Source organism: Tauraco erythrolophus, chromosome 5 (genome assembly GCF_009769465.1).
Source record: "Tauraco erythrolophus isolate bTauEry1 chromosome 5, bTauEry1.pri, whole genome shotgun sequence".
In the NCBI taxonomy this organism is placed as follows: Eukaryota; Metazoa; Chordata; class Aves; order Musophagiformes; family Musophagidae; genus Tauraco; species Tauraco erythrolophus.
The window spans coordinates 41,210,307-41,234,518 of record NC_141469.1 but is presented as its reverse complement, the minus strand read 5'-3'; the positions used below and the strand labels follow the sequence as shown (position 1 = coordinate 41,234,518).

General features: G+C 44.9%; 1 protein-coding gene across 1 annotated transcript; it reads left to right on the top strand.

Moving 5' to 3' along the window:
* The first annotated feature begins 1,945 nt into the window (after positions 1–1,945).
* On the top strand, positions 1,946–19,218 carry LGI2 (leucine rich repeat LGI family member 2). Its single transcript, XM_086611887.1, has 8 exons — positions 1,946–2,118; positions 2,205–2,276; positions 5,154–5,225; positions 8,480–8,551; positions 9,121–9,192; positions 10,294–10,463; positions 15,655–15,819; positions 18,401–19,218. The coding sequence occupies exons 1-8, from the start codon at positions 1,946–1,948 to the stop codon at positions 19,216–19,218; spliced, it is 1,614 nt and encodes a 537-aa protein (XP_086468013.1).
* Positions 19,219–24,212: the final 4,994 nt, after the last annotated feature.

Below are 24,212 nucleotides of genomic sequence, written 5' to 3'. Positions count from 1 at the left end.
TCAAAAGCTTTTGATTTCTAGTAGCATTCTTGTATTTATTTGGGGGGGGGGGGGGTTTTACAGTGACCTCAGGATAAAGCACCTGTGACCCAGCCGGAAGAGAATGAGAGGAAAATCCAACAGGACTCACAGTTCGCAACAATTTCTGTCTGCCCACCAACAAAATAGACATCCTGAGATTATTGCGGTTGTTGAATTAAGATGCAGCTGTGGTGCGTAATAGCTCCAGCGAAGAGGTGTATTACATGAATCATTAAAATCACTGAAAAGATAAAATCAAGCAAACTGGGAATAATAGTAACCTCAAATAATTTCTCTGTCTTGTTTCTACCTAATCAAACGAAAAAGAAATTAACTCGCTAACTCAGGTGCTGCTCATGCTTTCTGAATTTCTGGCTCCCAGAGGGACTATGTATAGGTGGAGATGATGAGACCCAGGTCTGCTCAGCATGAAGAAGAGGATTCTCACTGCTATCCTCGACTACCTACCAGGAGGCTACGCTGGAGCTGCAAGGCAATTGCTGAGAGGCAGCAGACACAAGTTGCAGCAGCGGAAATTGTCACAGAAATTTTGCAACAGGCCCGTGGCGACCAAGGAGAGCCACTAGGACTCAGAGTATAGAATTACGAAAGTAATTCTTTTATTCATGCGGATGAGGTATCCCAATCAAATTGGAGCACTCCTACGAGGTTCTACACGTGGTTCTTATACCTTTCAGGCATTCAGATACAACAGGACTTGATCAGTTGCTAAAAAGACCAAGTGCAAGGTCCTGCACGTGGGTCAGGGCAATCCCAAGCACAAGTACAGGCTGGGCGGAGAATGGATTGAGAGCAGCCCTGAGGATAAGGACTTGGGGGTGCTGGTGGATGAGAAGCTCAACATGAGTCGGCAATGTGTGCTGGCAGCCCAGAAAGCCAACCTTATCCTGGGCTGTATCCAAAGAAGTGTGACTAGCAGGTCGAGGGAGGTGATTCTGCCCCTCTTCTGCTCTCGTGAGGCCACACCTGCAGTACTGCATTCAGCTCTGGGGCCTCCAACATCAGAAGAACATGGAACTGTTGGAGTGGGTCCAGAGGAGGGCCACGAAGATGATCTGAGGGCTGGAGCTCCTCTCCTATGAAGAAAGGCTGAGAGAGTTGGGGTTGTTCAGCCTGGAGAAGAGAAAGCTCCAGGGTGATCTTATAGCAGTCTTCCAGTACATAAAGGGGGCACATGAGAAAGCTGGAGAGGGACTTTTTACAGGGCATGTAGTGATAGGACAAGGGGCAATGGCTTTAAACTGAAGGAGGGGAGATCTAGATTAGATATAAGGAAGAAATTTTTTACAATGAGGATGGTGAGGCACTGGAACAGGTTGCCCAGAGAAATTACGACAGCCCCATCCCTGGAAGTGTTCAAGGCCAGGTTGGATGAAGCTTTGAGCAACGTCATCTAGTGGAAGATGTCCCTGCCCATGGGACACCTAGACTATCTTTAAGCTCCCTTCCAACCCAACTCATTCCATATACCTTAAGAAAATCCACACAATTCTCTACCACAAAGACTAACAGGGAACGAGCTTTCTCCTCCCAAAATCCAGCCTCCCTAGGAGGAAAACAACTCATCCCACCCACAGCACCCTGCGAAGTCAAGTCATTCTTCTGACCCCCTATTTTTTTTGGGGGGGGAGCGGGGGGTGAATGATGCTGCAAGAATTACGAGCGGGAGACACCGGCGCGCTCCAGCCCCCCGGGGGGGCTGGAGCGCGCCGGTGTCTCCCCCCATCGCACCGCCCCTCCCGGGACCCCCCCCCCGCTCCTTCCCCGCCCGCCCTCCAGTCCACGGGGCGGCGCCGCGCTGATGTCAGGGCGCGGGAGGCGGCGGCGGCGGCGGGGCCGGGGCGGGGGTGGGGGGGGGGGTCGGTGAGCGGCCGCCGTCCGAGCGGCGGGTCACGGCGGCGGTATGGCGTCCCCTCTGCGGCTCTCGGTTCTCTTCGCCGTGCTGTTCCTGCCGTCGTCCGGCGTTCCGCGGAGGCCGGCGCGGTGCTCGCCGCCCTGCAGCTGCTGGCGGGAGTCGGCGCTGTGCGTGGGGGCGGCGGGGGCTCCGCGTAGCCTGCCCGCCGGCCTGGGTTCCTTGTGAGTTTTGGGGGATGTACGGCGGCGGGAGGAGGTGGTGGGTGGTGGGATTTGTCCCGCTTCATAGGTGGCTTCTCTTTTTCCAGGAGCCTGGTAAACGGGACCTTCTCCGAAGTGAAGGACAGGATGTTTTCCCACCTGCCCTCCCTGCAGCTGCTGTAAGTAATGGCGCTAAAAAAAAAAAAAAAAAAAAAGCCGACGGCCGATTAGCACTTTATCGGGTGTCCCCCTCCCCAAGCGTGATCACGGGTGCGCTGGTAGAAAGGGAGGTAAGGGGTGAATCCCCAGGTCGTGCAGCCACGCTGGTACGGCTGGTGTTTCGTAACAGAGGGATGCGTTTTCCGCTCGTAAAACCGCTTCATAGAACGTGCGCTGAGTTACTGAAGGAGGACAAAAATGTTTGCTGATGCCCTGCTTTCAAAAATTCAGCTTTAATAAGTTTTAGGGCAGAGTTTTGCCCCTGGAGTCAGGTGGCGGTTCTGACTCGCGCTCACTTTGTGCCCGTGAGTCTCACGTTGGCTTTGGGATGTTGCGGTTGCGACGGGGGGCGAGCAGAGGCTGCTGGGACACACCTCGGAGGAGGACATCTGTGCGCGAAGCGCTGGTGGTGTCTGCAGCATGACTCTGTGCTTCAGCATCCCACCTGGAGGGTGGCCCTTCAGATGCCTTCTGACCTGGTGGATCTACAGGCAGGATGGTCCTCTCTCCCAGGGGACAGCACTCTACGGCCCTCCTCCCTTCCTGACCTCAGGCGAATCGCTCGGTTGTGCCCGTGTTGCAGTCAGCTCTGGTATCGTCCCCAAACTCGCTTTAATTAGCTGTCCTGGGAGGCACAGAAATACGGGGTGCGGTACAATTCCCCTGGGGAGCCCAGATGCTTCTCTGGTAGCCTGCAGAGAAGCTGTGCCGCTGCCTGCACCCTGGCTAGCCCAGTGCAGCCTGCCTGTGATGCCCAATACCGAGCAGACCCTCCACACCACCCCGTGTAAGGACCAGATTACCCTCAAAGCAAAGGCACGCTGCAAAAGAAAATTCAGCAGAAAGATACAAGGCACGCTGGAAACGCAAGCTAAGCGCTTGCCACAGAGCTAGATGTTAAAATTTGTCTTAGCAAGAGATAGTCCCTAAGAACATTTGGTAGCACGATGGCCCGCCTCACCTCCTCGGGCACTCCCATCTCATTCTCAAAGGCCTGTCTTGCTATTTGGGGGGAGTAGCACCCCATGGAAAATGCCGGGGAGAAGTGGGCAAAGCAAGGGGTGGAGGCTTTCACTTTCTTTAGCATGGCACTGGTCCCAAACCCGAGTTTTTGTGGGACTTGGGGGCCAGCACAGAGCCCTGGGCAGAGCATGGGGGGACTTTGCTCACCAGTGACCCGGGGCAGACAGCAGAGCCATTCTAGCTGGGAACGACAGGAATGAATCCAAGGGTGAGTTGAGAGAAACCGTGGGTGGAAAATTGAAGTTGGTGGAATCCAACTTGTTTTGGATAGCAGTACTGGGAAGAGGGAGGAAGAGAAGATGAAGGTTATCCCTTTTCCTTAGCTGTAGTAGATTTCCTGGAGGAGATGGGGGGTGTGAGGTGGTGGGGTGGAGGTCAGTTGTTGAGAGGGTCGAAGTTGCTCCTGTCACTTTATGCAGTAGATCAGGTGTGGGAGCGAGAAGTGTTTGTCACCACCACCACCTTGGGCCTTGACACGTTTTGTTGGTTTGTGTCATTTGTGACTTTTCCCTTCAAACATCAGAAAAAAGAATTATTAAATGACTAAAGAGATACATGCATAATTGAGCACTTGGGTACCTCAGGACTATGTTTTCTGTGGCAGTAGCCATGGTAAAATAGTAACTCAAGGACTTCTTTTTGATGGCGGTCTGCATCTTTGTCAGATTTCTTTGGGATAATTTAAGGAGCATTCGTCTAGTATTAGTATAATAACCGAGGATCACAGGGAAAGTTTGCATTTCATGTTCATTAATCTTCTAAATTAATTTCAGTAAAATGCCTAAAACCATACGAAAAGAGGATTAATAAGTTACTCTAATAAAGCGATTAGTGCAGACGTATTCACTTGTAGTGGAAAATTCTGAGATTTTCCAAAAATTGTTTCTTTTGAGTAGTGTTCAATTTTTAGACCAAATAAGAAATTTTGCTATTTTCTTAAAAGGAGATGGCTCGCTGTGCCTTTGAACATCGACATTAGAGATCATCTGTTCTTGTGCTTTGATACAGCAAAGAAGGAACTTTGCTGGCAAAGCCTTTCCGTAGCATCCTTCTCCCTGACCACCATGTTCTGGCTCAGGTGACAGCCGCTCCAGTGCAGCTCTAACATGTTTTGTCCCTGAAGTTCACGCGGGAGGGCAAGGCAGTGCCTCAAGCAGGCAGCACCGCCGCTCTTCCTCGCTGGCTGTGGATGCAGGGCTTTGCTTTGCAAGGGTAGCAGGACTCTCTGTCTCTGGCAGTTTGGACACATCTGTGTTTTGAGCTGATGAACCTGCTGTGTGAATCATGCACTGTCCTCCCATGCCATGGGCCATAGCCCATATGCAGCAGGTCAGGCTTGGAGCATCCCTCTGGGAGCACAGGATGAGCGAGCGCTGACCCACAGCGACTGCATAACTGAGAGCTGGTGCTGGTGCTTGGGAGCTCAGGACTGGTGCTGAGATGGTCTCTTGAAAATTGTCGGTGTGCTGGAGGGGTGGTGGGCAACTGGGTTCCACACTCCACAGACATGCCCTATAAAGACAGCTTGTCCTCAGGGGACCAGGGAGTCGAAGGCCAGGTTACATTTAACCAAGGTGAGTGGCACAGAGAGTATTTTTCCTGGGGAGTAGTGGACATTAACTGGCATCACGTTATGCCTCTGATTTTTTTCTTTTTTATAGACCATTCCACAGTATTTTATGTGTGCTGCATTGGTGGGGCAATATGGGCTCAAGTCAGTAAGATTAGTTTGGTCATGGGCAATAAACACAACGGGCATAATCCAGTGTGTCGAGTTTTAATGTGCTTTTCTAATGCCTGCTCTCCATTTTCAGCTTGCTGAACTCCAACTCCTTCACTGTTATACGAGATGATGCCTTTGCTGGTCTCTTCCATCTAGAATACCTGTAAGTTTGGTATTTTATGTCTTCCCCTGTCCTTTATGAATCAAGATGTTTTGATAAGTTGCCAAGACTCCTGCTGTGCAGTCTTAGTCTTTACTGTGATTCCCAGGAGCAAGGGAGATGAAGGATTTATGTTCCGCTCCTGTTCAAATGTTCTTTACAGTGGCTTGCCATTTTTCAGAGGTTGCAGTGGATTTTTAAAATACACCGTGAATGCAAAGTGGCTCTGTGCAATTACAGTACGTCCAAAAAGGCATTGCTTACCTTGTCCTGGCTTTCCAGAACAGTGCCAACACCGTCGAGGGGCTTTGAACCTCAGGAAAGAGGTGGGGAGGCCTGTTCTAGCCTGCTGGCAGCCTGAAGACGAGTTGAAGAGTATCCGTGTACTGCCCAGAACAACCCTGATTACCAGACTGCTTCTCTTCCCTCAACTTTCTTCTTCAACTTTGCCTTTTTTCTGATAACTCATTTAATGCCCATGGCATTTATCTTTGCATTATAAATAATTATAAATATAAACATATAAAATATATTTCATATAAATGATTGTGATTATTTATATTATTATTTTAATTTATTTAACTTTCCTACTTTCCTTTTCTCTACTTAGCTGGTTTTTACATTACCTTCATTTCCCAATCTTTTTTTTTTTTTTTTTAGGTCACCCTTTTTTCTTTTAAAAAAAGTATTATCCCTGGTACCAGGTTGTCCTCACTTCCTACTCCAAAGGACTGCCATTTCTCTGTTACTGGACATGAGCTGGTATGTTTGAAACTCTGAATATGATCTGAAAAAAATTCCTCTTTCCACCCACCTTCCCATGCTGAAAGGTAGCTGTGGAAAACATTTCTGTCTTTTTCTAAAGGAAGACCAATGCTCATAAAACTGACTCTTGCTAAAGTCTTTTAGGAAAGTAGGTATTAAGGTGGGGTGTATTCAGGATCAATAGTCTGATATGTGTGGAGCAGCCAACAATGGAATTTGCAGACCAAGAAATCGGGGTTAATGGTAAATGGTATATGCTGAAATCCATGATTCAGCTACATCTGGATTTTTCAGAAGTAGCGAGTTATCTAATCATTCTCTTTTCCATGTGTCTGCAGGAAAAAAAGTAATTTGCAATATGTTTGTAAAAAGGAAGAAAAACCTTTTAATGTTTTTTCATTAATGACTTGCTTCCAAGTGCCAATGAGCTTGTCACAGCAGCATATGCAGTTGTAGCGGTTGCATTGGTGACTGCGGCCGGACTCCTGTCTGAAAGAAAAAAGTCCTGCCCCTCCTCAGCTGGTCAAAGGGGAAATCTCTGTCCCTGGTTGCCAGCTGTAAGCCAGGGAACAAGATGAAGACTGGTAAAGCCTTACAGTTCCAGCAGCTGAACAAGTGGTCTCAGTTGATGGTTGTGGTCACTCTCCCTGCCAAGTCCACAGAGCTCTTCGTCTTCCCACCAAATTGTACCTCCACCTTTTGGGAATTGGGTGCAAGTGGCCTTTCTCTGGGTATCTTTTTGGCCATGGAGCCAGTAACACCATTGCAGCTTCAGTAGCTAAGCTGCAGTAGCTAAGGTGATCAGACCTTACGTAGAATAAGAAAACCTCACTGACAAACAAGAATGACAAGTGTCTTTGTGTACAAAGCAAAGTCTCTGGATGAAGAGCAGCTGGGGAGCACCCACAACAGATACCTATCTCTCTCCCTCTCCCTCTCTGTCTCTATCGCTTTATGTCTCCAGCTGTGTCCTGCGGCGCTTGCAGCACTGATAATGGCATTCAATGCACCCTTAAACTAACTGGCTCCATGTACAGAGTCTGGGTAAGACAGGTCTGATCAAGACAGGAGCTTTGCTGGCGAACCGAGTGGCGTTTCCAGGGTAGGATCCCTTTGAGGCCAGGTTTGGTGACTCAGGAATCCAGCAAATTCCTAAGTCTTAGCCCAAATTTGCATTCTGTTGCTGCAGTGTGTGCAGTGAAGCTATGTTTATTTGCACGGACTAGTGAGCTGGCAGTGCGCAGGGATGCCAGGTGCCAGTGAGAGTGTCAGGAGGCAGCCTGGCTCTCTGCTCTGTGGGTTGAATTCGTGTTCCCGGGCAGCCTTGTAATGGCTGACCCTCTGCTGACATCTTCCATGTAGACACAGCACTTTCTCATCCACACCCTTTGCGTGCAGTCAGGGTCCTGGTCACTTCATGAGGATTTTGGGTATGTCTAAACTGCAGAACCCAGAGCACTGGCTATCATCTCCTGCATCCCCATCTTGACTCTCTCGCGAAGAGACCTTGGCTCCTAGCATTTTTCCTCTATTTCCTCTGGAAGGCGAACAAAGATGCATAGGATGAAGGGAGACACTTTTATCTCATAAAACCTTTTATAAAGTCAGCATGCAGTTGTCTTCATCCAGGTACAGCTGTACTATGCAATATCTTGATGGCCACCTGGCTGCAGTCACTTTGCAGGGCTGATGGTGTATTTAGGGATGCGTCCTCAAGTGCTCAGGGGTCAAGATGCTCAAATATCAGCTCTTTCTTTAAATGCTGACGTGCAGTCAGGAGGAGCAGCATGCTCCTGGAATCGATACGTGCCTGTCATTATTCCCCCAGCGCACGGGGCTGTGACCTGTGTGCAGCCGGGCACCCCGCAGAGGTGACGTCCTGGCTGGAGAGAGCTGAACTGCGACAGCAAGAGGGACAACAAGGCAGCAGTCTTGCCTTTTATGCAGACTTCGGATGTCTGCAGTTCACATCTCAGCTGTGCAGGTGCGAGATGCAGCCACGAGATGTGGCACTGCCTGCAGCCACGGGAGCCCCCCATCAGAGCGCCCGTCTGCAGCCTGGGCAGCCCTGGCACCACGGAGCTGCCCGGTGGCTTTAAAACACAGGTGGTTTGTGAGAGGAAGGCAGGACTTCAGCTTCTAAAGTCCATCTCAGAAGTCTCTCTTACACAGGTCTCTTGCCTCACACGACACACCTCGAGAGGACTGACCAACGGAGGAATAATGTTTTTTGCTTTGTTCATTTTGTTCCTCTTCTGCTGGATGTTTGTGTCACGTGCTGCCCCTTGTGCTGCCCGGTACCTGCATCATTCCTTGCGGCCCACCCGAGGAAAGGGGAAAAGGGAACGTGAGCAGCTCCACAGAGACTTCCTTGCCTTTAAGTCTGAAGGGGCTGCCCAGGAACCTGCTGAATTTGGAGGCCATAGCTTAAAGCACTGGTGATGCTAATAATAATTAAAGTCTTTCAAAATCCTTTTTTTTTTGTTGTCTAGATTCATTGAAGGAAACAAAATTGAAACCATTTCAAGAAACGCATTTCGTGGCCTTCGAGACCTGACTCACCTGTAAGTTATTTGACACTTGGTGGAGTAATTTGTACTTGAATGAAACTCTTCTGGGGGTCGGCTGGTTTTCTGGCTATGTAGGAAACCTCCCTGCCCCTCTGTGCGCCAGCTTTCTCCTACTCTCAATAACGTGCCTTCCACAAATTAAAAACTGGCCTTAAAAAATTTCCTGCTTGAGCAGCACTGCGGCACGTTGGGCTGCCTGCGCACACTCGCAGCTCGTGCTGGGCTGCGGCTGTTACCCACTGATGCCGCACTGGTACCACCGTCACACTATGTGCTCGTGATGAACATTCCTGTTTCTTTTCAGGGTGTTCAGTGACCACTCTGTGTGTTACATTTGCACCTGGGCAATAAAAAAGCTTTATGTATTTTACTTTATGTGAGCTTCAAGCAATCTCCATTCTTGAATGAGAAAAATTAATATGTGCCTGTTCCTCATGACCATTAACAATGCCAGTGGCTGGACAGTACCAGATAATTAACAACCTGTAAGTGAGCTCAGACTTAACTCAGAGTCAGCCAGTCAAGAGATAGCAACAATACTAAGCTCTAACTTTCTTTTCTAGTTCTTTGGCCAATAACCATCTCAAAGCTCTGCCAAGGGATGTCTTCGGTGATTTAGATTCTTTAATTGAACTGTAAGTAACGAGAATCTTTCTGTTGACTGCCTGCTTCTGTCACTCTGTTACTCTGAGCGTTATGGTCTGGGTTTGTGTGGTGCTGTATCTGATATCTGCACAGAAAAGAAATGTGCATTTTGTTGTTCTAGCTTTTCTCATTTTAAAATTGTTTACTTGGTAGACTCCTCTAAAATAACTGCCATTTCTCAAATCACTGTTGCTTCGTGTGATGCTGTACACAGCTTGCATTATTGTACTTCTTTCTGGTGTTTCATATAAATTCTTTTTTAGGAGAAGGGATACAATGAATTTTAAAACTACAATTTCTCTGAACATTTTTTCCTCTTATTGTTGCATGTATTCTCTGAGATTATTTTAGTAAAAGGCATTCATGAAAAAAAAAAGCTTTTTTCCTTGTTTTTGTGCAGTAGTAGCACATTGCTGACTTAATGTCAGTGTTTTCTTTTATAACTGAGCTGCTAGTCAGCTTCCCCTATTTTTGTCCTGGCTCTCCCGAACAGAAAAGTATAATTGTAAGCCACAAAAATTGCCAAGGGATCGAAGAACAGGTACAGTGTTGAAATTGCGTATACCATTAGTAGGGGGAGGTTAAATTGACTCCACATCAGCAGTGGCTCTAAAAATATAAGCCTTACATTGGTATTTTAATGTCACACAGAAATGGTACCAGCAAGGCCACTCTGTCAACCAAGGGTACTGGAGTAGTTTAGTGAAGGAATGGGATTTATCTGTGTCAGTGGTAGATGGTGGGACGGAGGCTTGCAGCAGACAACCAGACTGCCAGGATTTATTACATTGAGTCCTAATCCTATGAAAACTTATAAACATGAGTGACTTTACACATGAATCACAGTGCTCTATTACTACGATTCTATTTCCTAGTTTGAAACAGTTTTTCCAAGGACAGCACTCAGTGAAGGAGAGTCCATAGTAAGAGAGTCCAAATAAAACTTAAGAAACATCCTTGTTCTCAGTTCAAAAAGAATCCAAGGCTACTCAGATATTCTTAAATTCAGCATGTCAAGGTGATAACAGTTCTGTAGTATTCATATTGCTATCAACCTTTTCAAATATGTTTATTTCTGTGTGTTTTTTTAGAGATTTAAGGGGAAATAAATTTGAGTGTGACTGCAAAGCCAAGTGGTTGTTTTTGTGGTTAAAGATGACAAATTCCACTGTTTCTGATGTCCTGTGTATTGGTCCAGCAGAATATCAGGATAAGAAGTTAAATGATGTGACAAGTTTTGATTATGAATGCACCACTACAGGTATTCAGAACGTATATTTCTAAGCACACTACAAATGGTTAAATATCAGAAGTTTAGACTATAACCTTTCGCTTCTGTGAGCATGACCTGGGGGGAGGAAAGGGTTATATACAAAGCACATCTGAGTACTAGAACAAGCATAAAGTGGGAAAATTACATTTTGAAGCCAAAGTAAGTACCGAGTTTTTATTTGGATTAAGGGATAATGGGAGAAGAGCTCTGACTATTCATATTCCAAAAGACTTGATTATGACTCACTTTGTGACTTAATTTTCATCACAGAATGCTTTCTATTATCTGGAATGAGGCCATATAGTTATGGCAGATGAGCTTCCCAAAATCTCTGTATTTCACAGAAAGCAATGAAAAGAAGTTCAAATAATGTGGCTATATCTGTTATCTTTATTCAATAGGCCACGATTTAATAGCATCAAATGTGGCGGCAATACTGCCAGCAGTTCTTCACGGAACTCCATTAAGTTGGAGAGAAATGTCCAATAATATTCTGACTACTGTCTTGTGTAGGATCTTGATTTTTATTTTAGGTAATGTAAAGCATGCTGAAGGAAGTGAAGAGCAGCTTGCATGTGGTTATGCTTATATTTTATGACCGAACAGCCGCAGTTACCTAGCTTGAAATGTAGTCACATCATATAACTGAGAACATCAGCTGCGAGTATCGTTTTTCGTCTTTCATGTATATGATGTCAGCATTCTGCCTTTTTTCTGTACCATAATATCAGAAGCGTTCAAGTTCTCATCAGTCATCAAGTCAGTCATCATTATTAAAAGAAAATAGAAAAGTTGATTACTAGTAATGTCAAATAAAGTTTCAGGACAAGGTATGAAAGGCAATCCAAGGGCAATATGCAAAGGAAAAGCAAACGAACTCAAAATTAAAAAAAATATGTCAGAAGAGCAGCAGAGGTAAAGTGCAATAATCTGCTACATAAAAGGATGTCAAAAACAGGAGAGCAACGTAGCTTAGAACGGTACCAAAGTTACGTTCCTGTGTCTGCAAATCCACTGAGATGCAGAAGTACAAAGTAAAAGCAGGCTTCATTTCATCTCAATGTGGTTTAAGCAATTGTGCAGCACTAACTGCGTGCGAGAGCACGCCTTATCTATCTGGTCGTCAGGCCTATACTGACCTACCTGCCCTCCGTCATCTCTTTGTATCTAGAAAGTTAGCTAGAAAGTTGCTACAGGCAAAATTCACCCTTAATCTTAGTCCCTTTGTCTGCTGCAAGCGATATTACACTGAGCATAAATCTAATTTCACATGCTGTAGCGTTTGCTGGGGAGCTAAGGCGTTACGTGGTGCAAGCATTGCCCAGCCGAATATTTGTTCAGAGGCCATCAGAGAAGAGCTCTTGCAGCACAGCGTATAGCTTTAATACACTCTTCAGACAGCAAGGGACATTTTCAAACCAGTCATTCGCTGGGTGTTGTGGGGGAAGGCTGTGTGCCTGAGCTCCCTGGCCTGGGGGTGGGCAGCAGCATGCTTCCCGCAGCTCCGGCACGTAGTGCAGGTGAAGGGTGCAGAAGACATGGAGCTCTGGCGTCCTTACAAAATGTCCCAGAGGTGCAGACTGTATGCAGAAATGACCCATAAGAGACAAACCAGAGATAAGCAGAGTAGAAATGCAAATCTTCAGGAATGTGTCACCCTTGCGACAGCATCATGTCCCCTGCACTGAACTGCAAGCTGCCTTGCTCTAGCTGTAACCCATGGTGGTCTGTGGCATCAGGCCACAGCTGCTTTTTCCTTCTCTGCCGTTGCCTCCCTCAGGTCCAAAGGGAGCGTAAATATGCCCATATTCATTCCTTGATGATTGATTAGTCACAGGCTCAGTCTTGTACCATATTCTGAAATAAAGCAACGTACCCTGTAGGTGTGTTCTCCTTTCCCACTCGGTGATGGGCAGTGCTCCGCAAACCTCTTTCATTTGTGTTAATCTTCAGTATTGTATTTCCCTCCTTTGCCAGGCATGATCAGACCTTCCATCCTTTCTGGTCTCTGGTACTCTGTGTCGAGCATGGCTGGATGTAGGGTGTGGTAACAAAGCAGTTTGCTTGGTAAAACGTGCATCTCGGCGGCTCCATCAGTTCATTGCATCCGCTGAACTGCTACAATGGTAACAGGAGGAGAATGGAAAGAGGTGCTGCCAAATTAAAAAAAAAAAAAAGTCAAAGAACAAAACAGTCCTATTTCTTCTTCACAGAGAAGGCAATTCACAGTGTTGGTGATCTTTTACTTTTAACTCTTTTTGTGTTAGCATCTCTCTTTTCCATTTCTCACGGCTTGCATCATGGAAGTAGGTTAAGCTGTTCCACTTCCTTTCTTGTCTTCCTCCCGCAGCAGTGTGCGAGGGGAGTGTGCTGTGGCTGTAAGCATGGCAGGGGAATGTGTAACTCACTTTCAGGAGACTGGAAAACAGGCCCCGCGCTCCCGCAGTTGCTGGAAACAGGCTGTGTGTGTGCCTGGGACCTACTTTGCCCAGACTTGCAGGCAGGGATCATCCCACTGAGCTTTGGAAGCTTGGTTTCCCATTTCTTTATCTAGCTGGGACTGTCTTCTGGAGGTGGTCCTCTCTTTCCCCACTGGCTGGGAGGAAGGTAGTTTGCAAATTAAGACTACCTGCTCCGTACTCACTCCTGTGCCAGGGATCACCTATGCTGCCGTGGTGGGAGACGGGAAGGGACAGCTAATGCTCCCTGATAGCACCCCCAACACCCAGGTGGCCTCATGTGGAGTAGAAGTCTCCACCATGGGGAAGAATGGATGTGAGGAAAGGGGAACTGGGTCACAGGATCTCGTTCAGGAGCTGCTCCCCAAACAGACCATCGCTCCCCTTTCTCTTCAGTGTCTTCCAATGTTCTCCGCTCCCCTTGGGCTCTGCCACCACCGGTGCGCCTGTGTGTTGGGATCAGCCAGAGCAGGGGCTGACGGAAGGGACATCAGCCCAACTGCCAAAGTGTTGGGTCCCTCATCCGTGATGGCTCATGCCAGTTCCATAGCAGAGGGACCAGAGGCGGAGCGGGCAGCGGGAGGTCTGGGGTCACCACCCCAGCCCTCAGTTGGCAGAAGGCAGTGTTAAAACCACCTCTCTTGAGACAGGGAGAGTAAAACTGTGCACTGGGGCAAGGGAGAGAGCGACAGCCCATGCAGCCAGTGGCACAGGGGGAAGTGAGTGCCATGTCCTCTTCCCTCTCCCATGAAGGCTGATCCAGCTTAAAAGAGAAAAATGTTGGGAAACACCTCCCCCTAACCCTATATTTACTGTATGAGCTCTTTCTAGCATTAAAGCAAGGCATGCGGACCTGCCTGTAGAACTAAGTTAAGCCCCCAAAACCTAAATTTTTGGCAAGTCTGATGCAGCAGCATCTCTTTACTGTGCAACCCTGTTCCACATTGAAGTCTGGTATTTCCAACTGGTGCTAAAAACAACGTGTATTGCTCTTTACTGGTTACAACTGATTTTGTTACCCATTTTTACTCATCTGGTGACATAAAGAGCCCAGTGACAGGTACAAGTAAAAATAGCTGTGTTAACACTGAATCATTTCTGAATGAGCAGTGGGTTTTAACACACAGACTGGTTTGTTTTAATTCACAGATTCCCTCAAAGTGTTTCACAACTGTTGAGATTTCAAGAGATGTCTTTTTCAGCATTTCTCAAGATTTTAAAAATACTTTGATTTTCTGTGACTGTATCTGCTATTGTTCTATCCTTAGCTACCTTTCGTGATTTATCACTTACTTTCTGCATATTTCAGTGTCAGTTTTCTCCAGTCCTTTTATTGTCCCAGTAAGAATGAAGATAACATTCTTGTTTTCCTACCAGCATTTGTGAATCAAGCCCAAACTCTATTTATAATAGTCTCTTGAAGAATGGAGACCGTCGTTTCTTTCGCAGCTGTAGAATCTGCTCTGTTTATTTAATGGTGGCCATCTATCTTTATTCTCCAGAAGCGTAACTCCTCAAGGGCAAGGCTTTCAAGCATGCAGAGACAGAGAGTTCTTCATTCAAAAACAATTATTTCATAATGCAAGAAAATGAGGGCCTCGAGTGAGGACTTAATTACCATTTCACCAAAATCCCTAGATACTCAGGCCCTTCCAACGTAGGCGTGCCTGGTGAAGGCATGCAGCAAATGGAGCTTGAAGCAGAGCGGTGTGTGGTTCTGCAGAGAAACACCGTCATTGTGGAAGATGTGTTTCTTTTTCTGTATGTCTATACATCGGCGCAGGCCTTCTGCCACATTCTAGTCCCAAGTGCTGGCTTTTCTTTGTCAGCTCTGCTATACCGGTTTCTTTTTCTGATAATAATGACCTTGCCCAGCTGTCAGGCCACAGATCAAATGCAGACCCAAGTTTTCTGACTTTGCCCCAGATTGGCTCTGTGCTGACAGCTGACTTTGCCCAGGGTGAATTTTACAGTTAAATCTAAAAAGGTACTTAGGTTTTGAGAAAAAATATTGAATTTTAGAGTTACTCTCCTAGTCTTTACAGGTTGCTCCAACTCCTCAGACTAAGTGTCTAGAATAAGTTTTCCACTGGATAGTAATTTGCAGGTTGGTTGTATTTTATGCCTAAACTACTTTACAATGCCCCATAAAACATTATGTTAACTGAGTTTTTGATTACACCGTTTTGTATATGGTCTAGCCAAAATGGGGTTATCCCCAGGCAAACTTCAGATACCATTTCACTTTCTGCCTGGTTTAGCATAACACAAATTGCTGGTGATTAAATTTGCATGACTTAAGAAGTTATTGGACTTCAGCTGGAAGTTGCTGTCTCTCAGCTTGAAAGTGATTCTAGCAAGGCCATTTCACTTGATGGGAAAGCAACTTCCAGCTGTGGGGAAAGAGACTTCTCTCTTGATACCCTGATTTCACTGATACCAGCCAGCCTAGCTGGAAAACCTGATTTCTGCCACTATTTACCTATTTGATCTCCTTAGCAACTGTATTTCCAGAGGACAGATTATGAGGCCTAAAGCAAGAGATGCTTTCCCCTGTTGCTGCATGCCTAACGTGAGCACTGACACTTTGATGCTAGTGGTAAAAATCCAAAATCCAGAGTATTCCACTCATTTTTCAGTGTAAATCATTATAATCAGGACCACTTACTCCGTGTTTCCAGCAAGGATGTATCCTAACTGTTGTAACTGTATGTTTCTAGATTTTGTTGTTCACCAGATTTTGCCCTACCAGTCAGTTTCAGTGGATACATTCAACTCAAAGAATGATGTGTTCGTAGCCATTGCACAGCCCAGCATGGAGAACTGCATGGTGCTGGAGTGGGATCACATTGAAATGAATTTCAGGAGTTATGACAATATCACAGGTATATGAACACTGGGATTCCAGTCGTTGATGAACTGTTGGCATTTCACAAGGACAAGTTTCATAGATGAGACCAGTTGATGGTTTTTGTGCTGAATCTCTGTTGAATTAGGCTGATCAAAGTATGTGATGTTTGGACGTGAATGATTTCATGGCATAGTGCGTCTCGTTAAAACGTGCACGTTTAACCTCACTGTAGCATGCAACTAGGTTTTTTTTCTGTCTGATCTTGTAAAGTGTTCTGAAGGCACAAACACTTGCTGTGAATGTCACACCGTGGCCCAGCTTAGCACTCGCTGCCTGAATCACACTGCAAATTGAAGTGTAAGTTGAAAGAGCCCTCACTCTTGCCAAAGTGCCTGTGAAATAGAATATGAAAATACTCTACTGCATGTAGAAGGAAATAGGTCTGAAGGATGCTTCTAGGTTGGGCTGGACAGGAAAGTGTGTTTCACAGCTGAAGATGTCATAGCCATGGTTGTTACCTAAAGAGACGTGCTGTAAAGCTTTCACGTTTGCTTTACAAACATGTTGAATTAGCATCCTGGCCAGATTACTCATCAAGCAAAAAGCCCATGTGGATGCCAGGTGATTTTCTAACGCCAACAACGGTTCTGTCCCTAACTGACACTCATGTCACTCAGTCACACCATGACAGCAGGGACAGAATCTTTAGAGCTCTTGTATGCTGCTTGATTTCCCAGCTACTTCAAGCTACTGGTTCTGCAGACTCCGGAGCTAAATTTATTCATGGAGCATCCTTCTCTCCTGTTCCTTGTTACGTGTGATAGATCATTTTTTACCTTGCATTTTGGGAAACAAAGAGTATGTTGCGTCCTCACCTGGTGTTGGAGTCTATAAAGGCAGCCAGCACCCACCTCCCCAGGTTAGCTCTGTGTGTCACTAACAAAAGTTTACAAGATGCTACCCCTCCATCAGGAAATTTTGAAAATGAAAAATTTTGATTTTTTAGGTTTCACTGTGTTTTGGTAGATGAAGGGGAAATAGGTACCAATGGATGTAAATTAAGAAGTCAATGGCCCAAAGAGAGCTAGCAGAGCTCTAGAAAAGCTCTGGAAATGAAATTGAGAGTTGGGTCATTTCCAAAGACACCTGTCTTGCAGGCATAGTTCACCTTCCTGTGAATAACGTGATTAGGAGACTCTTCTGCTGGGGACTGGTGTCCGAGCTCCACTCCCAGTGTACGTGCCCAGACTTGTTTCTTGAACAACTGTCCTGTGTTCCTGGAAAGCCTGAGCTTGAACTCTGGACTCTGAAACATAAACGAGCAAGCGACTTTTGCCACGAGGCACAGGCATGTAAAGAGCCTCTTGCAGAGCCTGAAGAGTGTTTTGCAGACCTCAGGAGCCAGCTATGTACTCCATGGGGAGTTTCATTACTGACTGTATGCCTGGCATTCGGATATTGGAATTTAGCCTTTTACAACATGGGCTTATGAAGCTGAGCTAGTTGTCAAGATTGCCTTTACAGTCAACATGCAGAGAATAGGCATTGCTGTCCTCTGCAAAAGGAGACATGTACAGACCAGGTGAAATCTCTTCCAGAGAGCTTTTTGACAAAGTTAGACCAGAAGGAGCCTGGATGATCAGCTCAAGCATTCATGTCTATACTGCAGATACCTTACAGTACTTGAGATGAAGCCCACCCCTCCTACACTGGGAGGGTGGTGGATCATCCCAGGCCAGCTGTGAAACAGCTGTGGGTAGGGGACGAGCAGAGATGCCAGGGCGAGCCTCCTGTAGTGACTGTGACCAAGCACGCATAGGGGAATCTGTGCAGTTACAGTTTTACTTAAACTGTGCTTCAGAGAGGAGTTCCTGTCTTCTTCCATCAAAACCTTTTGTAAACAGTCTGGTTGTTACATCCTGATGTGGTTCTTGTATAGTGACTTGACACTCTCAAAATGGACTATAACCTGATCTGATCTAATCTGGCAACTGCAATATTCCTAAATATTTCTAGTTTAACGTAGTCTCAAGAATACTTCACAGAAACAGAAGAGTTAGGTTTATCTTTTTCATCCTGCTGTCAGGTGATATATCCACAACATGCATCAATATTTCTATTTACAGTAGCAAAAAGTTGACTGGCCCTCTTGGAGTAAGAAAAATAGACTGTATGTCATTCTTCTAGTTAAGCTGGGAAGACAGACATTCCAAGAACAAGAGAATTTCAGATTCCTGCTAAGTCATGAAATAACAACTCTTGGTATTTTGGAATAATAAAATTTGGCTTAAATAATTGTTTTGGATATTAGGGGGCATGTGTTTGAACAAACAGAGAAAGAAAAAGTATTCTGGATAAAAGGGAATGAGCGTTTTTGGGTGCATCATACTTGCACACCTTGAGGGGTGTGACATTTCCAACATTGAAGTCATCTTTCCAGTTATTGGGGAGAAAAAAGCATGAGAAGAAGCTCTGATGGCATGTCAGCAGAAGACAAAGTTACTAGATGGTGCAGATTTAAAAAAGGGGAGGGGTGATTTGGTAATCTTTCTGTGGTTTAAAGGGTATTTTGTACTGTGCTAATGTATCTGCTTTTTTTTCTCTTTGGGCAATAGGTCAGTCCATAGTGGGATGTAAAGCCATTCTTGTTGGTGACCAAGTCTTTGTGGTGGTGGCACAGCTCTTTGGTGGCTCACACATTTACAAGTATGACGAAAGCTGGACAAAGTTTGTCAAATTCCAGGATATTGAAGTATCTCGCATTTCCAAGCCAAATGATATAGAGCTCTTTGAGATAGACAGTGAAATGTTTTTTGTCATAGCAGATAGCTCTAAAGCAGGTTTGTCAACAGTGTACAAGTGGAATAACAAAGGATTTTATTCCTACCAGTCCCTTCACGAGTGGTTCAGGGACACTGATGCTGAGTTTCTCGATATAGACGGGAAATCATATTTAATCCTCTCTAGCCGTTCCCAGGTTCCCATTATACTCCAGTGGAACAAAGCTTCCAAAAAGTTTGTCCCACACAGTGAAATCCCCAACATGGAAGATGTCTTGGCTGTGAAGAGTTTCAGGATGCAAGATAACCTGTATATCACACTCACGAGATTCATTGGTGACTCCAGAGTTATGAAATGGAATAGCAAACAGTTTGTGGAGATACAGGCCCTTCCATCCCGAGGAGCCATGACGCTGCAGCCTTTCTCCTTCAAGAGCAATTACTACCTAGCCTTGGGAAGTGACTATACCTTCTCTCAGATTTACCAGTGGGATGGTGAAAAGAAGATTTTTAGATTATTTAAAGAAATCTACGTGCAAGCACCACGGTCTTTCACAGCTGTGTCAACGGATCGAAGAGATTTTTTCTTTGCCTCTAGTTTTAAAGGAAGCACTCAAATATTTGAACATATCGTCATTGACTTGAGTTTATGAAAAGCTGCTGGAGTGACATTCATCTAGAATGACATTTATACACAAACAAAACAAAAAGAGACCTTTCCAAAAACAGGGTGCACCTATGGAGTATGATGACATTTTCTGAACTTTTCAAACTTGCCTATTAATCAGGGATTGCATTTACTTGGTTATTGCATGACAAGTCCGTTTTATCCTTTTTCAAAGACATTTTGTTATCTGTAGTCATTCAGAGGAGACTGCAGTGCATTAGAATTAATGTTGACATCTACGAGAATGATCTAAATTTTATCCAGAAAACTACCTTGAATTGAACATGTCATAAAGAAAGTGAAGAGTAAGCCATATAAAGCATAGAAATTATGTTGACTCTTGAACTAACATGTTAGTAATTATTTTAAGACTAGAGCCAGTTCTTCATGGTTGCTGATGAATTGTAAAAGCAAACAGTAACGTTTCAGAATACACTTTACTTTGGTTTCTTGAGGTCTGTCTTCAAAATTTGTCTTTGTGGTTTATAGTAAGTCCGAGGCATCATTTTAATCCATTGTAGATAAAAGGGAAAGTCAAAATCTATTGCCGTTTCTCTTCCATTATTCACTATTTCAGCAACAAATTGTGCATAACAAGTAGCCCAGCCCACAGTAATTGGGTAGCCAGCAAAAGAAGAGTATATCACTTCTGGACTGTGAGATCTTAACAAGTTAACATAGACAGAAAATAATAAGAGGTCTGCATGGTGCCATGAATGAATCAACTACAAATTCTGTTCACTTTCTGGTTTAATAGGTATTCCAGAAATCCACCCCATTTTGCCCTAATTTATTCTTTTCCTGATGATTCCAGTAGATTCTGGCATGTTTTAACAGGTAAATCTGTTGTAATCTCTTGTTCTAGAAGGCAGAACTTAAGCTCAGCCTGAAACACACATCTACATTCACATACTCCGTGCTGTAGCTCGTCTGTATGCAATGAGATGATTTATTTTCCAGTGGCGTTCTCCCCCCAGCACAGCTCACAAGCAATCAATTCAGGTTTGGGTCATCACAAGCGGTATTTGGGGAATCCTTCTGGCCGAGATCTAAATGACTTTGGTATCACCAAGTGTTTTGGAACCAAGGCAGCTGGAGCTGTTTCAGGCTAGAGCTAACCCTGTCTCCAAGAAGGACTTCCTCTTGGCGGCTCCATGCTTTTGCCAGGTTGCCAGTCCATTGAAGGTTAAACAGAAGGATGCGGACAGACCATGCCTCATTGGTGTTTTGGGTGGCTACAGACTAAGGCATTCAGTCTTCCTAAATAGGGCATTCCTGGCACACAGAGCCTCTCTCAGGATAACAGCAAGGGACTGTTTTCCTGGAAGGGCTCTCCACCATCCTTACCCAAGAAAATTCTGTATCGGAGCCCTTGTTTGTTCACTTAGACAATAGGTTTTTTACATTTTCTTACCACTTAGCATTCTAGGTTGTTTTATGTCTTGCCGCTGCACTGCTGCCTTGGATAATAGGGAGGCTTTGCATAAAGCAGATGGAGCAAAGGAAACTGTCCTTTATTCCTTCATACTTGGGGCTATCTCACCATCTCTGTGCTGAGTGAGCTCCACATTTTTGCCCTGGACATGTGAAACATGGCCTATTATCACAAATAGAGATGTTCTCATAGGCTTTCTGACATCCAAGATGTGAGCAGTGCTGCAGGAGAGGATTATGCACAAGGACTCCCATGAGGAGTCATAACCTACCAGTGACCTGGCGTATCACAGCCTTCCTCAACTTTTGCCTTGCTGCTATGAAATAAAATATTTCCTGTCAGAGACATAACTCATTTTATTCTGTTTGAAAAATTATGTGTTTTTTTCCTATAGAGGTGCTTATCCTGGTCTTATTATTAATTACATTGACAACTTAGCCCGTCCAGCCATCTGAAGTATTGAGTGCTGCCCTCTGAATCCCAATGCGGTGTCAGTCCTGGTGGTTCAATCAGACCTGTAGATGCAAACTAACCCTCTGCAGTAAGTTTTAGAAATACCTCTCCTTGGATTAAGCTAACAAATCCGACAAAACAAAGAGATGATTCATATGTCTGCCAGTGAATGCAATTTCTTACCATGTTCCCAGTTTACTTCTTAAAGCAGGTATGGCTGGCAGGCGATGTTTCTTTAATCTTCTTTAATCTGCGTTGTGGGAAGGTGTTTTTTTATTGCTTTTCTGTCGAGCGTGCATGTTTAACCAGTGTCAGATATTCTGATGAGGCGGGGCATTTCTCAGTGCGCCAGCACTTTCTTTTAGGGCTCGCCGTGAGTACCATTCACTCAGCAAGGGGCATCAGTCACCAGAGCTAAAAGCTAGTTTAGAGTAACTAGATCTTGACATTTTTTACTTGAAGGGAAGCAAGGGGATGGAGGAAAAGCGCTTGTGTATCAAATACCAAGAGATTGTACTGTTTTGAGAGCCAAGGGGATTTTGAGACTTGGCTATCAATTTGAATTACATTAAAATGATCTCTGCAGCGACAGGCTTAATAAAGAGGATAAAGTGATCCACAGGAGTCTAGCTCATTCACACGGGACCAGAAGAAGAAAGCGAGGGAAATGAATTCTGCAGGCAGGCTGCCGCTTCTGCCGAGTAGGTGTGTTGGTTGGTCAGAAAGGCCAACTCAGCATCCCTCCTCAGACACCGGCCCACCTGTTCCGCTGAGTTAGTGCACAAGAGGTCAAAGCAGCTGAGAGGGGAGGCAAAACGCACCAGTTGATGAAGAAAAGGTTATGGTACACTTCTCAGGATTAAACAAAGGCAGTGTCTCAAAGAGAGCTTTGTTCTGCTCTTCCTGCTCCCAAGGAGAAGCTGCAGGATGCAGCCATAACAACAGAAATCACTAAGCATCAAAAATACTTTCTGCCTTTCCAAATGCAACAACAGTTTTGTCTCCATGGCCTATATTCTGTAATAGAAATTGTTTTGAATAATAAATAAACTATGCATATCCATCATTAACTGTTAGACCATCAGGACAGTGAGAAAGGATAACAGAACATGCTACCTGGTAATTTTTAATGTATTCTAAAATACATACAACTGTGTAAAGAACAGTAGTTTATATAAGCATAGATTTAATACAGTGTGCTAGCTAGTGGGAGCATTTTAAGGCTGTATATAAATTGAGCTTTTTTTAGTAAAGAGGAGCTGATGCAATCTATGCTACTGACACATGTATGTAGTCTTTCCATGTATGAATAAAACATAGCTAATGAGACCAATAGTGGTGCGTTGTGTGTGTTAGAATGTCACGCTGTGAAGATCCACACAGCCAGAGGGATGGACAAGGTGGGCAAACGAGTCCTTGTCCACTTATGATCGGGTTTGGCTTTTGAAAACGTGGAGGATGCCGTGCTCAGCTTAGTTAAACTCAGGTTCTGTGCCTGAGCTAGCTGGGCCCTCCGAGGTTTTCCAGTTCCCTGGCTGTCCTCTTCACTCTTTCCTTACACCCCATCTAGTGTTAGCAAGTATGTAATGCAGCGATTACTACGATTTTTAGTCCATGTTAAAATCAGTTGTTTCCTTCCTTTCTTTTCCATCCGCAAAACCAAGAGATGTTAGTTTTCAAAATAATTTTCAAAAGATACTTAACGTGGGTTTCTTACATGCAGAGTGGATGGGAGCCGAGCCCTAAAATTAATCCCTAGACTTTGAGATCTTCGCTGTGGGGTCTCTTAAGATTTATTAGATTTTACTGAATCATTGGCTTTTACTGTGAAATTGCAACTATAAATATAAATCTATTTTATTTAAAGCAATCCTTGAGCATTAGCCACTGATCCTGCTAGTCACTAATGCAGGGAATAATTCTTTTTCTTTCCTCTTCTTTCTTCAGAAACAATGCAATTCTCTGTCACTAATTACAGGCTTGTGCAATCAAAGACATGTCTAACATACCATAATGGGATGCAATTGCTCTGGGATCACTGCTTTCCTTTTGGGTATTGCACTTTTTTATGAGTCAGCAGCCCTTGTGGTGTGGTTCACTGAAACTCCATCATAGCTCAAGCATCAGCTTCAAATCAGCACCATTTCCCCACCTGCCCTCCCCCAGTTTCTTTGCCCTTGCTAGGTGAACATATTTTTTCCCACCCTTTACCACCTTCTTCACATCTTCCTTGGAAAGCTTCTATTCCTCCTTGAAAGTCACAGCAAGATACTAAGAGAAAAGCATTCCCAAAGAGCAATATAAGGATGGTTGCTTCTCTGCAAATCTCAAGAACACAGAGTGGGCTCTTTCTGAAAGTTCGAGCTGAAGGCAGATGTGTAAGAAACAGCTGTAAGAGTCCTAGTAACCCCTATAAGTCCCACTCCATCCCATCCTACAGACTTGAGCTTCTACCACCGCTCCGTCTTGGCAGCAATTCTCACATCCAAGAATTATTGAAACTTTTTGTTTCCATACACACAGAAGAAACAGAGGCAAGCTGCTAACACTGGGGCTTTTTTCTAGTATCTAGAAACCAGCCTCTTAACCCCTCTTGCATTCCCCATACAGTCCAGCTTCCTTTTTGGGGAACTGCAGCCTAGATGATCTAATGGGCTTCAAAACAGACCTTCAAAATCTGACAATACCAGCTGGCCACATGGTGTTAGAGCCTCCACAAAATAAAAGTCTGATACCGTTAAAGGATTTCAAATGATAGCTACATAAACTTAATCCACCCTCCCACCACCACTTTCCCCATAAAAGCCATTGCCATTCTTGTCACAGAGGCGCGTGATGATTTGCAAAATCTGGAATGGGAGGAAAGTAACTGGAAGATGAGATCCATGTCATGAAGCACTAGGCAAATTCTGTTACCTTTAGGTCTGAGTGGATGGTTTGGAGCCATCCATATACATGGTGGGTAGCTGCGTATATTGCAAGTTGGATGTGATTCTTTACAAAGCCACGCACAGCAAAATCAAAGGCAATCTGAACCCAATGTCCTGGCTCCGGGTGAAGAAAATGTTGAAGGGAAGCATTTGGAGTTGCAC